At 44.4% G+C, this 15,365-nt stretch overlaps 1 protein-coding gene across 1 annotated transcript in view; it reads right to left on the bottom strand.

Moving 5' to 3' along the window:
* CLPB (ClpB family mitochondrial disaggregase) overlaps positions 1-15,365 on the bottom strand; it is a 37,000-nt gene that overhangs the window by 7,759 nt on the left and 13,876 nt on the right. The window contains exons 6-11 of the mRNA XM_078868707.1: positions 12,537-12,634; positions 9,787-9,901; positions 8,513-8,590; positions 7,827-7,882; positions 5,589-5,633; positions 3,462-3,623 (exon numbers count right to left, since the gene is read on the bottom strand). Of these exons, the coding sequence (XP_078724833.1) occupies positions 3,462-3,623; positions 5,589-5,633; positions 7,827-7,882; positions 8,513-8,590; positions 9,787-9,901; positions 12,537-12,634 (554 nt within the window). The remainder of the gene's footprint in view (positions 1-3,461; positions 3,624-5,588; positions 5,634-7,826; positions 7,883-8,512; positions 8,591-9,786; positions 9,902-12,536; positions 12,635-15,365) is intronic.

The raw sequence follows: 15,365 nt of genomic DNA, 5'->3' as shown, positions 1-15,365 counted from the left end.
CACAAGGGCGCACCACACAGGCACCAGAAGGGATCAAACCCGGGTGCGGATTCTGGGAAGCTTTCGAGCAAGTGCCATAACAACCAGTAACAAGCCAGCCTCCCCTAGCGTACCTAGTGCCACCAACGACACGGGCGTCAGTACGAAGAACATGTTCAATGTACCAGCTTTCATTGATACCAACTGTTTTAGGGGCACTGCTTCGAGGCGGGGAGAAGCCTTGTAGACCTGAGTAGCTATGCTGGATAAGGGGCACCCATACCAGTCAGGTACTCAGTGATAGGTGAGACAAAATACGTTGCTATCACCAGCTCACACTGACCAGTGTAGTGAAGTATGGTTAAATGACTCTCAGATAAGAAGGTTTACAGATGTCAGACTGGTAGAAGTCAACTCTGCCTTTTGCAGCGCTGAAAGCTGCTGGACCAGACATAACAGCTGCCGACGTCATGAAAGTGTGAGCAAATGCTGAAACAAAGGTAGCCAACTCGTTCGTAAAATGTTTACTCGGTAATGAAATACTGCTATCATGCAATGATGCCTCATTTTTCTATTCCAAAATTATTAAACAACTGAACTACAAAACCGTTAGCCTCTTATTGAACATATATATATATCTATTATAAAACATTTTTACGAACATCATTGGGAGCAGAATAATAAACAGATTAAAGGCTAGTCAAGCACAGGAGCATGTAGGGTTTAGGAAAGGTTTCTCTACCATCTACCACATACCATTCTGCCTCATCCCTGTAGACTATGACAAATCATTTGCCTCAGTAAACACTGATGCAGTCATCTACGCTCTCATAAACCAAGGCCTATATAAACAAATATTTGTAAAAATAAATATCCATTTACAAAAACAGAACATGCACACTGTTGAATACAAAACTACACATTACCTAGGGAGCCAGACAAGGTGACACCTTACACCAAACCTAGATCTTTTCCGAAAATGTAATTGAAGAAATATAGGCATAAATGCAAACAGCTCATGAACCATCTAGATTGAATTATGTTGGTATTATAATGAAGTTCAACAAACATGCATGTATGTTGAACTTCGTTCGCACCATACATAGCCAACCGTACTCATCGGAGGTGCGGGGGATGGGCATAAAACTAAACACACAAAAGCAGTTCTAGAGAAATGTACCAATAAGTTCACTCAACAGTCGGAGACGTCTGTCAGAGAGACACAACAGGAGGACAGCAAAATATGTGAGCCTGAGACAGCTATAAAATAAAGAGGTGGACCGGTCCGGACTAGAGTGATTTTGGAAAACCTAAACTTGACAAAGAAAAGCAACGTGCCTAAAAAAAAGAGTTTTCAATCAGTGCATGCCACCTGCTATGGTATATCGATTAGAAACGTGGTTCGCAAAAATTATAGAACACAAAACTGAAAGTGTGCAAACAAGCATGAAGTGAGACGTGCTTGGATTACAATGAGAGAGAGAGAACAAGAAACACGTTGATTAGAGGAGAGAATATTGAGGTTAATGACTTAATATAAACTATTACGAGGAGTGGGCTCAAGCAGGACACGTCGCTCTCAGCGACAATGGCCGAGGGTCGAGAACAATAACGGAGCGGCGGCCACGGAGGGCAGCAGATCCCAGAGGACATCCGCCCCTTGGTGGACTGGGATCTGCTGCGATGAGGTCGGCTCGCGTGCAGGTGCTGGGCGGGGCATTACACCGCACGATTGTGAGAGGTGGCGGTGACTCGAGGAGGCCTTCATCCAGCAGTGGATTGAACATGGCTTACGATTATGATGAATCGATAAGCATAAGGTATAACTGCAGGGTAATTACTTCATAACAGACATTGTAACAATATTGCAAACACCGCACCTAACCTCCTGCTGAGAATAGCGCAAACGGTGCGACCATTAAGCGGTAACCGCACTGCGTAGGTCGCATCAGTTTGGGATGTTGCGAGTGGGTGTGCACATGTACATGGTGAAGAGTTTGTGTGCGGGGATGCCTGTCCCTAATGGGTGTCGCATCACGCTTTGATTAGGGTAACGACTGGCGACGTGCCGTTATTGGCGAGTGCTAATCCGGGCCACCACGTGGCCCCTCAGCACTGCTGGCAATATTGCCTCTTCCAACGATGCAATTACAATCGCTCTCTCTCTCCGCGGCCCATCCCCCTACATCTCTTCGTCTGCACCCTCACCAGGCCGGCAGCAATCGCTTCACAACCATCTTGTGCAGCGAGGTCAAGCCACGAACCGCACTGCGCTCAACAACGCAGAGCGACCCGACCATACCTGCGTCCTGGGATGACACGCTATATTACGCAACACCACGCACACCAAAGCTACACGTTACGCTAAGGTCGCAATATGTACGTATGTTGAACTTCTTTTTCACCGTAGGTAGCCAACAGTGCTAATCGGAGGTGCTGTGAAGAAGGGCCAGTGTTAGAAATGAACGTGTTCCGTTTTTGTTGTTTGTGCTTGTGTACCACATTTTCACCGAATAATTCGTCTATTTTATATCACTTTACGAATACTGAAGTTGCTGGGATAATATTTACTTGACATACAAGCCTTTTTCAGCTTGCACATACTGTACTCTAAGCAATGCGTACAGAAATTACCCCAAAGCAACTTTTCGATGGCAGTGTATGCAATGTGAAAATTGCACAAAAAAGACCCAATGAATATGACTGTAACCCAGTAAGGGAGGACTAAGCCGGCAAGGGTGGACTAACACCGCAAGGGAGGACTGTAACCATCTTAACACATCAGGCCATAGTCCCAACATTTGATTCAGGAGCAGCATGTGATGTACAGGTTTTAAATCCTCAAGACAGATCTATAAAGATTGTTCCAGATATCTGGCCACATTCCATAGTGCTACATATACATTCATAAATATATACATCTGCTGTTACTTTCAAAAGGGTGGTTATGTTAGTCTAATAATAGATGTAGATAACTAATTTGATTATATTGTTACGTATGGCAATGTGTTCATCCCATTGTCGAGATCCGCTGGCCAGGAGAGAGTGTAGTTTTTCTATTCCTCTGTTGCAGGAGCACAGACTATTGTGATTTAACATATGGTCCAGAGTTTGGGTTGCATGACCACAGTCGCACTGCTGTGGCTGTGTCTTTAATTTGACATGTATAACGGAGATGTGTGTATCGGCCTGTTAGTGTTCTGATGCGGTTGATGGTTTCACCAGCGTTTTGGAGAAAGGTCTAAGCCAGGAGGTGCAATGTTTGGGTCTCAAAAGAGGTGCTTACTCTGGTTATTCCACTCGGTTAAATTAATAAATGGCCCAAGACCGATTTAAATAAATCTGCTGGCAAATTAGAGACCAAAAATAAGCACACTTTCTAATAATAAGAACTCCTCCACCCTCTCTTATACTGAAACTGGTTTAAAAATGATCATTTATGTAGTGTCAAACACCTGTACCTTATTGGGACTATCCCTCACCTCATCGAACAGTTGTAACATAGCTGTGAGCACGTCCGGGTGCGCCTTGTCCACCTCGTCAAACAGCACAACGGCATTGGGACACTTCTTCAGACGGCTGGTCAGCTGGCCGCCTTCCTCGTAGCCCACGTAGCCGGGCGGCGAGCCGATCAGCTTGGACACCTGCACACCGCTCCGGCGCATGCCATTACAAGCGCGCGGATGCTGGATGCGTACACACCGTGACCATTGCGCCAGGCTAGGTGTGCTTGAGGCCATATGTAGTCGCGAAAGTTCCTGGTCATGGGTTAAACCCAAACGCCGCAATCGGTAAACAAGAGTGAGCCGACTGAAAGATACGCCACCTGCAATTCTCATTGTGTCAACTAACTGTGGTCTACTAGGCCAACGCTCCGCTGGTTTCAACAGCCACTCCTCGGCTTCCCATTAGGCTGTAAAGTAGCATTCATCAGAATCAGAATCTTTATTTAGACTGGAAGAATCCAGTCTGCAGCAAGCCACCCCATAGCAAAATTCATGAGCCATCAACACGTCAACTCAGCTGCAAGTCCTCCTGTGCCACAGTAACTGATTTCTTTCCCCAGCTTATACCATCCCTGCTCAACATCCTCTATGCAGCCAACACCAAGTGGCTCAGCGGTACAGCGAGCTGCTGACAATCGTAAGCTTGCAAGTTCGAATCCTGATTAACAGTTGACTCAGCCCCACCACTCCTCCTGGGTCAATATGTATGTATGTCGAACTTCTTTTGCACCGTACGTAGACAGCCATCCGGATCGGAGGTTCTCCTACTTGTCCCTCCACCAGTGTCCCATGATGCACCGTGTTCGGCCCGAGTCTTCCTCCAGTGTTTCAAAATGGCGTTCTCCATTTAAGGCGCACTACTTTGTGGACAAGTCGACAGTGCTTTTCCTTTGGACTCTTCCCTGCCATATGAATGCAGAATTTCCACCACCGCCTCAGGCGTGAGATTGGCACCACCTCAATGCTCAATTAAGCAGGACATTGCTTTGACTTTTGACTCGACTATTCAGCTGAACAAAAGATGTTTGTACGTATGTTGAACTTCTTTCGCACCATACAAAGCCAACCGTGCTAATAGGAGGTGTGGGGGAAGGACAAATAAACACAAAAATCAATCTAGATTTAAAAGTGCATAGCCCCATGGCTCCCTAATATCGGAAGGAAGAGCGTTCCAGACAGCCACAGAAGCGCATCTGAAAGCGCGCGATGCAGTGGCCGTCTTTTGTCGAGTTTTCGCCAAAAGTCACTGCGAGGATGACTGCAGTTTGCATGATGGTTTATGCTCCTTGACGAGATCAGCAAGGTATTGTGGTTCATTTGCGGAAAGCACTTTGTGTGTAATGAATGCAATCTTATAATGTATTCGTTCGGGAACCAGAAGCCAATGTAGCTCAGCGAACACTGGAAAGACATGGCCGCATTTTGCAGTACCCGTCATCATGACACGTGCCATGTACATGCTGCAGCTTGGTAATGTTTTTGCCAGATGTACCGTACAGTAGTAAGTTGCAATAATCGAGCCTTGTCGATACTATGCTACACGCCGCTGTGTTGGCTATGTCACGACTGAATAGTGGTCGAATGTGTCGTAGAGTCATGATATGAAAATTGCAGGACTATATTTTGCACGTGATGAGCAAACAACATATTCTGGTCGAGTATGGTGCCGAGGCTCTTTAGGTGAGTAGAATCCTGCAATCTACAACCGCCACACCTGATCCTCCCACAAATGTTTTCACCTGAGCCCAAGTGGCAACCAGCAGAACGAGCAGAACCTCGGATTTTCTTGAATTAAGCAATATCTTGTTTCGTACAAACCACACGTGCACCACTACCATACAATCATGGAGGTTACCGAGGCTCTCCATATCTAACTTTGACTTCAATGCAGTCTGGAGTTGTGTATGTTTAGGCACACACGGCTGGGCTTCCTTGATACATGACTCAGCCAATACAGCACATCCCTGTCTGCCAGAGGAGTTCACTCATAGAGGAGATTGTGAAATATTTCTCAAGTGTCAATGAGGAATACTCTACAGGGAAAGCAAGAGCACGTATTCGGTAACACACCCACACCCATACCCAAAGGCAAGATCTGCTTACCTCATGTTTCCCTTGAAACTCCGACATGTCCAAACGTATGAATCCCTGTGCAAACAGAGAAAAGTATTCCCTTTAGCCTTAACACATGCGATTATAAAGGACTAATGAAGGCCAATACAGCATGGTGTGTCTAGCACAGTAGGAGTTAACTGCTTTATGAATTTTCAATTAACTGTTAATCATTACAGTAAGGTACAGTAACTATAGGTAATTGTTAGTTGAAACCATTAAAGTAAACTATTTTAAAGAATAGATAAATTAATATATGTATTGTATAGGCTTGATTATATTACCCACTCTTACATATTCAAATTAATTGTAGCATTTTTTCCATAGTAATATAACTGAAGCCAATGGAACCAGTACTAACATAAATGCAGTCCCCGTTAGTACATGTATAGTGACATCGCGGATGTCACTGTGTGGTGCCAGCCCTAGAGAGTCACGGCATGCGATGTACCTACATCGCAGACATCACGTATGTAGCGACATCGTGGATGTCACTGGGAAATGCCGGCTCTAGCGAGGCATGGCGTGCGATGTATTACCATCGCGGACACCCCGTACATGTGGGTGAAGTACCAGCCCTAGAGGGGGCTCGGTGAGCACTGAGTGGCACCACGCGTGGCGTGCAGTGCCAACCCATTAAGGATGGGGTGTGAGAGTGTCAGCCATGGAATGAGGTTACCACAGGCCATGGCACTCTGGTTGACCCGGGAAGGCACGTGACGAGTAAGATCTACACAGGGGCCCCAAGTGGGGTCTGGGGGTGGTCACGTGCCGTGGCGAGATCCTGCTAGAGGGTTCTAGAAGGTGGTCGTGGCCAAGGGCGTGGCCAGCCACGGCCAGCGAGCATATAAACCGGGTCCCCGAGAGGGACCGGGGTTCAGCGTTGCTGTGGTCATCTGAAGATCTACGTTCTATGTTCTTCGTCCAAAAATAAGTCACCAACACGTGGACCTGGACCCAAGCCGGGGTCCTGTCCATTGTAGCTCCTCCCAGTGTAACTAGTGTAGTTAGCCTGGTGGTCCACCACCATAGGGTGTTATCTGGTAAAGGGGCAGTTGCCCCTTTGTGTTAAGTGTGTTGGTATTAATAAATGTGTTGCTTCCAAAGAGTACGTCTGAATCCACTGCACATGTGCTATCTTTGTTTTTGTTATGTATAACATAGTGTTGCATGAAACTAAGAACCATATCTATGCTAAAATGAGCATTGAAGCACATCTCCATTATACAGCTCCCAGCCAGTGGTGGATTTTCCTCATTCCGATGGCTGGAGTGAGTGAAATCCATCGGAAAACCACTGTTGACTTCCCAACAAAGTAGTACTAACTGTATCGAGCCCCGAGGGATAATGGGCCGAGTCAACCCCCAACCAGCATTTCAACTCGCAACCAATTGTGAACTGCTCGCTCCACCGATGACCCTCCTGGCCAGATTATGTGAAAGCAAAAATATGCGAAAAAGGCGTATTGTACCAACTGATTATTTATGTTGTTGCATATACAGTGATACCTCGGTTCACGAACGCTTCGGTTCACGAACAACTCGGTTCACAAACAGAACATTTCATAAAAATATGCTCCGGTTCACGAACCCCGTTTCGGTTCACGAACAGGAGCCGCGGCCATTTTTATGCTAATTCCAGGCTGTCACATGGTCGTGACTTCCTGTAGGAAGATCGTGGAGAGAAGCAGAGACACAGAAAGAAGTACTGTGAGTACTGTGAAGACACTTTCAGTGACTTTTAGATTTTTGGTGTGCTTTTTAGCACATACAGTACTGTACTACTGTACTGTACAATACTGTACTTACTGTATTGTACAGTTCACCCGTTTGAGTGCTTACTGTCTCCCACCCGCCTCCCACCTGCCTTCCTCCATGCCAGAAGTCATCTCAAGCAAGGTTAGTGTTCTCTCTTTATACATTACTATACTGTACAGTACTACAGTAATGTGTATTGTCATTTGTTTCATATTTTTGTGCTTCAAAAACCAAAAAAACAGGTCAGAACGGATTAACCGGATTTACATTGAACCCTATGGTAAAATGTGCCTCGGTTCACGACCAATTCGGTTCACGACCAGAGTCAGTTCACGAATTAAGTTCGTGAACCGAGGTATCACTGTACTAATGTAATCTTTGATTTGCTTTTTTGCCAGAACAAAACGGCCTATTCCCATTTGCACCCGAAGTGGTACATGAGGCCCTATGATGGGATTGACGAATCACACACCTTTTTCAGGTCCTTGTGCATGTACTTGGCAATCTGTTTGGCGAGTTCTGTCTTACCTGTCCACACACAGCCAAGGAACCAGATGTAATTATTCCACGTACGACAAGAGAAGTGTAAGTCTCTCCGTTTCCTCATTAAATCTATCCGGCAGGTCACCATGGTTATTACTTTGGGTGTATTAATCCAATGCCACATTATTGTTTTGTTTTTTTAAGATGTTTTCAGCCAATTAATGATGAGTGTTCATTATACAAGTGACCCAGCACCAGCCTGCAAATGAGCATTATACTCTTAGGTATTTTTTCGGTAAAGTCACGTAGGTAAAAAATAATAATAAAAGTAATAAAATAATAAATGAAAATAAATCAATTAAATCATGACGTTTCGGAGGCAACACAAGCTTCCTTCATCAGGTGTAAATGAGCATTAGTCTGTCTGGAGGGGCAACGGTTTCTGTGTAATTTCAATTGAGTAATTTGGAGAATGTAGACAATATATCTGTACTTTGCTAATGACTTTGTGAATTTTAACAGAACAATAATCAGAAAAAAAAATACAGATAAGCCTGCTACATACTGGGTCCAATCCCGTATCGGCATTTCAACTGGAAGACGATGTTAACAGAGCACCGCAACAAGCTCCACATCTTTCTGTGTTTGTGATTATTACGCATGTGTCATACAAACCAATTCCGGAAGAACCCAGAAAAAGGAAGACAAGGGGATGCTCCTCATCATACCAACCGTTCTCCTTCCGGCGTATAGCTACACACACACGCACGCACACGCGCACAAACAAAAGTGTTCCTGCACAGATACATCACATGTATGTATGAACAGTGGTTGAAATGGAAGATGAGAAATATGAAATCTACTTATCCTGCAACCCATGACCACTGATCCTCACACACAGGAACAACAACAACCGCCGTTCACCACTAAGTGACGGTGATGTCACCACGGCGCTTGCGTCGTGCGAGGTGCACTTTGAGGCCATGTGAAATGTCAAAGGTCCGTTTGCAGGATGTCACGGAACAGACCCAAGTGCCATGGGTTGACTGACTGAGATGACTGTCAGATACAGGGACAGTCACCCACACACTCACGTAATCACACACCCTGCGTGTTTTCATTCTACCTTCCTTCTATAGGTCTATCCTTTTTGCTCTCCCATTCCTTCCCTCCCCCTCTATTTTCAAAGGGCTTGTGTTTTATAAGCGATGCACCAATTATAGCAATACTAGCAGGCCAACCACAGGAGGAACAAGCTAGCTTCAGGTCAAGTGCTTTACCATATTGTCTTACTTTAGATTTATTACATTCATATTTCTTTAAAGAAGTTGCTGGCATATGAGAACAGGTGTCTTGAGATACATACTAGGCATTTAATAGCAAGACAAGATAAGCAATGCGGAAATCCAGAAGAGAACATAGCAGTTAAGTATCTTAGATTTAATTAGAAATAAATGGCCGCACTCAGTGGAATATGTGCAGGTTGGAGGAGGACCAGTTGAGTCTGGCAACCAAGAGGAAGATGTAAGGCCAGATGGTGGGAGACTGTTGGGACATATCTTGGAGTTTTGCATGTCTACTGTGCAGTAGCTGCAGGATCTGGCAGAGGGTAGAAATCGCCCATAGCGAGGTGTGATGGCATCAATGGCAATGGCCATGAGGACATTTAGTGCACAACAACATTAAGGACCAGCCAACACAGAGATCATTTTAGTATGAATGGCTTTCCAGAGACACGCATGCCCTAACAACACCAGCAGCACGGCCAACCCAACAAATCGGTCCTGAGCAGCTGTGCGCAAAAAGTGCATCGCTTAGCAAACGGACATTAATACGCAGCATCAGCACGCTGGCTAGCAACCAGAGTTGGTCTCCGAGGGCTACAATGAGGCAGCCAGTCTCCTGCATGTTGGAGGTAGTGACAGGCCACGTCTGTGATTGACTCTCACCGGAAGCCACAGTAGCGATGGCACCCTCCTGTCCCACAAGGTACTCCGTGAACCTCTGCTCCAGCGGGTAGCGCACTCTCTCAGCTGCATCCTGGCTGTCCTTTAGCTCCTTGCTCTAGCGTCCACACAACACACACGGCAACCACGTGGCATACAGAGCCACAATCTGAACACTGCCCTTTCTCAGCTCTTATTTGGTCAATGAGAATAAACTACGGGTGTTAAAAAAAACATTTTTATTACCGGTTACACGAAAAACATGTAAAAAAACTGGTGAATACCGATTTGCCGCCCATGTAGAGATTTCTAGAGCAATAGATGTAGAGTGTAGGTACGCCCGCCTGCTCAGCGTGGAAGTAGACCAAATACCCCAAATTCTATCCCTCACCCTACCCTCTAGAGTTCAACCCATTGGAGGCCCTTACGCCAGCATGGTGTGAGCAAACCATTGCAGGGCTCCACACAGTGACTTTGGCCAATGACTTCTGTACGTTGGCGCGTGCCAATCAGTGCATCTATATATATTAAATAATTCCGCTGTCTGGGGGTATGTATGCGCGCACTTGGAACAAACTTTATACAAATCCACATTGTTCAAGCTACGTGTGCAGATTTGGTGTCGATCGAAGCCTGTCACCTGTACATGTCGAAGCAAAAAAACGTTCTCCATGATCTTTCCATGCCAAGTTTAGGGGTGCAAAACAAAAAGCACGCGTATGTGGGCTACTAAATTCCATAACCACGGAACACTAATGTGCTTATGTGCGCTACAGAAACAAATGGTTCTCTGTTGGCCTCAGGGACCGTGAGCCTAGCAACACGCATCTCTAGCAACGGTTGGTCCTTGCAGGAGTCAAAGAAAAGCATCAGGGGGCTTGGTGCGGGGTGCTGGATGGAATGGTTAAATGACCGATACAAGAATGAGAATGAATGATGAATGAGTTTTGGAGAAATTAGAGGAATTTTTACCTCAATATATATCTTTTTATGTCTTCACATTTCTGCTTATGTGGACTGTGAAATTCAACACCGACTATCTAAAGCACTTATGTACATTACAAAAGTTTTACTGCTGGTCGTCAGAACACAGCGTGTGTGCAAATTAGAAAATGAGTAAATGAGGGAAGAATGAGAGTGAAAATATTGAGTGCATAAATGAATGAGAGGCAAGAGTAATTGAAATAGGGAGAAATTTGTGAATGAGGCAGGAGAGAATGAGAAAATAATTCATAAATGAGAATGAGTAAATGGGGAATAAATTAATGCAATCAATGAGAGGATTGAGTCAATCAATGAGTATAATGACTGATTAAGTTAGTTAAGAATTATGATTTAGAGGAATGAGTGACTGCATGAGAGATGAATGAGAATGTTTTTAGCTCAAAAACATAACCAAAACATCTTTCACAAATCTGCTGACATGTATTATGAAAATCACTTATCTTCTAAAGCGCTTATGTACTTTTCAAAAATGAAATGTTTCACCGAGTAAATGAGGAAATTAATTTGGTGTACTTGTAGTTGAGGGTGTAGTTTAGTGGTCTCATGTAGTTGTGTGGTCTTGTGTAAAGTATTGTAGTGTAATAGTGCAGTCGTGTACACAATTTCCGTAGTGTGTTCGATAGTGGTTAAATTTAGATTTAAAGCTTTCGTGACTGCAGGGATTCATATTCTTGGTTCTTTCGGTAAAGTCACGTAGAAGGGAAATAATAAAATAATACAAATATTAAACAATAAAAATTCTCACGACGTTTCGACTGCAACACAAGCAATCATCATCAGGTGTGAAATCCACAGCAAGAAAATGTAAAAAAAATTTATTTTATTATTTCCCTTTTACGTGACTTTACCAAAAGAACCAAGAATATGTTCTATAGTGGTTCGGTGTATTCATGTAGTGTTGTGGTGCAGTGGTGTGGTGTTGGAGTACAAATTGTGGATGTCATAGGTGTGTGGGTGTGGTGAGTGTGTGGACAATTAGTCTGGTAACTGGTGTCGTGTGAGTAGTGGGTGATGTCTGCTAAGTTTCAGGACAGCAGTGTGTCTGATAAGTGTCTGATAAGTGTCAGCAGAGTAGTGCCTGGTGTGTCTCTACCGAGTGGTGTGGTGTCTGGTGAGGGTTAAGGTGGATGACTGGTAAGTGGTGTCGTGGGAGTGGTGAGGTGTCAGAAGGTCACATGTCAGGTGTCTGGTGGGCGACTGGCAGTGGTGTCAGGTGGTTAGTGGCAGCTGTCTGGTGAGTTCCGAGTGGTCAACAGAGTAGGGGTGGAGTCCATGGCAGAGGAACCGGTATGGGGAGAATAGTTGAGAGAAGGCGACTGAGCCGATGGGGAAGATAGCCCCATCCTGTAGGACAGGCTGCCCTCGAGGTCATTCGTAAAATTCCCCTTGAAACAGGTACGGAAAGTCCTCGCCTAACGCGTGTTCACACTATAACGTGTTTTCGCTATAACGCGGTTCTTCATTAGGGCACGCTTTTCGCACGACGTGATACGCGCGACATTATAACGCAAAACGCGCGGTTGAGCTGCATGGTTAAGCAGTATGATACAGTACACAGAATGATACAGTAATGCGGTGGGCAAACCCTCAGTTATTTGTTGTGCCATCATCCTGTGTGTACGTGTCGTATCTTTCCAAACTCTATCGTTACTGGTTCCTGACTTTTCGAACCAGTAATTGGTTCTAAATATTGTTACCGATTTACCGGTAACCTTTAAACAACCCTTATGCAAACACTGCAACCGTACCTTGACCTGGTGCTTGGAAAGCATTTTCTTGACATCACCTTCGCGAGCATAGTCCAGCGCTGCGTGGCCTGCAACGTCCACTTGTGTGGAGTCTGCACCTGTAAGACAAAGATTCCCCGTACAGGCAGTCCCCGGATTACGGAAGGGTTAGGTTTCCGAGAATGATTCGTAACCCGACTTTTACGTATGTCAGAAACTGAACAGTTTTTACCCGATTACTAGTTTGTTTTCTCTCGGTACCGTATCCCGCTCTCTTCCATTTTCTCTCTTTGCTGTTTTTTCCTGAATTTTTCTGTTGCGTGTAGTCACTTTAAGATGTTTCTTGTTCATGTTTTTGTTTTGCACCAGAGTCAAGAGCCGCATGGCTCACAGGGTTATACCTAATAAATGAAACTGAAATTATTGCTACCCATATCATATCGCTGTACATACCCTCCGCACTTCCTACGATTCTTTCATTTCATCAAAAATCTACCCTAACACTACCCATAATTAAACTAATGGAACATATACTGTATCCAATTGCTTATAAATACCACGAGACATTTTAATATGATTTATTAACATCAGCCTCTTCCAAGTGTTCGCTTACCGTGCATTAGGCTAGGCCTAGACCACAAGCAATGGAAGTGTAATTGTGTTAAATAACGGACATGCAGTAAATAATTCATGAAAGAAACTTAAAATAAAGAAAACTAGCGATAGAAACGTGGGAAAAAAGACATAGTTCTAAAATAAACAATTACGTAATTCTATGAAATAAGCGAGGTGCAAGGCTGCCCCGTCTTACGCAGTATTCATCTGCAACCTCACCGCGCTGCAATACTTGTGCTTACATAACTAACGCAAACATTTCCGCATATTGAATTTTTTTACATGATTTATGGGAGCATTTCTGTAAGGTCGGATTTCCGTAAGTCAGGTCTTCCGCAACCCGGTGACTTACTGTATAGACTTAACCGACTTTTGGGGCAAGTGGTGTTAGTGAGCACCTATGGAGGCCAGCACGGCCTTCACCTCCACCTACCCTGCAAATTGCTTTGATTTACGTCGTTTCTATATTTGCATCTTTCAGGAACGCATCCCCAAAGTAAATCTGGGTATCACTGTATCTTACATCTCTCAACATCTCAAGTGTGCATCTCGCATTTCACTGCATCTCTCTTTTATTTGTGTACCTTGACTTTAGTGTTTCTCCAAGATTGTACTCGCCCGGCTCCAAGTTAAAATCCATCTGATTTAGTATGGCCAGTGAAGAGCAACTCCAAGAGATTCGGTTTCAAAGTGACTTTGTGAAACGGGATTTTCCCTGTAAGAAATAAACATTGAATGTACTAGTTTGTATATGTGTGGGGAGTGGTGACACTGGTTAGCACACTGCACGACAAACCCGGTGACCCGAGGCCTCTTCCAGCTCATGGCCAACACCAATGACGATTATCTTAAACGGTCCTGGTACTCCCCAAGATCGACTCAGCCTCAAACGAATACCTGGTGTGATATGTAAACATCCCCACTTTGGAGATAAAGGTAGCCGGCCATGGTGCTGGCCACCCACTTGCTCCAAAAGCCCGTTAAGGCTATACAGAGGATCTTAGTATTTTGTGTATATTGTGTGTGCTTGTATGTAAAAGTGTATGAGTTTGTGATGTATCCATTGACACCCTGGACACCCTTGCAAATGAGATGTTTACTCTCAAAGGATGTTTCAGGTGAAATATTTTAGAAAATAAAATTTGACGTAAGCGAAGCAGACAGTTTAAAACTTGTGAAAGAGGACCGAGGTTTACACAGTTAGGGGTTTGATTTGTCACCCACGTAGTTAATGTATTCGATGGCCGTGCGCTCTCAAACCACGGGGGCAGCAGCAGTGCGGAGGTGGGACCTCCAGTAATGGCTATGATGACCCTTTGAACCTTATTGATTTATTACGTGGAAGGACAGATGTGTGAAAGTGGAAAATTGTCTGCTTATTTATTTAATTACTTATATTCTCCACAAAGAATCTAATCATTATTTTGTGTTGTGTATTGTATCATTTTGTGTCGAACTAGGACCCATATCTAAAATACGTGGTTCTTGCCCATAAAAATATAGCAGTTCACCAGCCAATATTCTGCACTCTTAGGCCATGTGGTTGATAGGATGTGTAAAAAATACTTAACATTTTTTTAAAGGATGGCCAAATACGTGAAGGGTGTATTGTCGGCCTCTTTATTTTATTCCATATTGCGTTATTATATTCTTGGTAGCGTTAGTCCACGCGAGCTGAAAGTTTAAAACATGCCTGTTGTGCACTTCCGATCCCCTTTGTCAGAGTGAAGTCAATGTGACTTACAATCTGCAAGTGTGTTTTAGGGAAATAAACAGTGTTTCCGTTATGCAAAATGTAAGCACGAAAAAGTAACATGAACCAATTATAGACAAACGTGTCTTGTAAAACCAGTAGAAAGGTCACATACGTTTTAAAGACATAAATATCAAAATCTATTACGATCGTAAATATATATTTTTCAGGTTGTAAGGCCGATGGCCCAATGCAGCTATGAGTAGCACAAATGGAATTAGGAATAATGGATGCAGGGTTGCTGGATTGTGGCCAGCTCTGACCACAGAGGATAAGGGTCATGCATGAGGGGGTTTGCTGGTCGCCAGAGACACACAGAGGGGGCACAGAAGGGAATGGGGGTGCTCCGGAGTCAGAGTTTAACAGACTCAGCCTTGGGGGGGTTCCGCATGAGTGACCCCGAGTGGTTAAGTACGGCTTGACTCCCTCCGCTAACATAAGCCAAGGATGCGCTCTTATCCGTGAAGACACTGGGGCACATA

This window comes from Lampetra fluviatilis, chromosome 26, assembly GCF_964198595.1.
Source record: "Lampetra fluviatilis chromosome 26, kcLamFluv1.1, whole genome shotgun sequence".
Taxonomy (NCBI): domain Eukaryota; kingdom Metazoa; phylum Chordata; class Hyperoartia; order Petromyzontiformes; family Petromyzontidae; genus Lampetra; species Lampetra fluviatilis.
The sequence above is the reverse complement of the archived record's forward strand: the minus strand, read 5'-3'. Positions and strand labels throughout refer to the sequence as shown.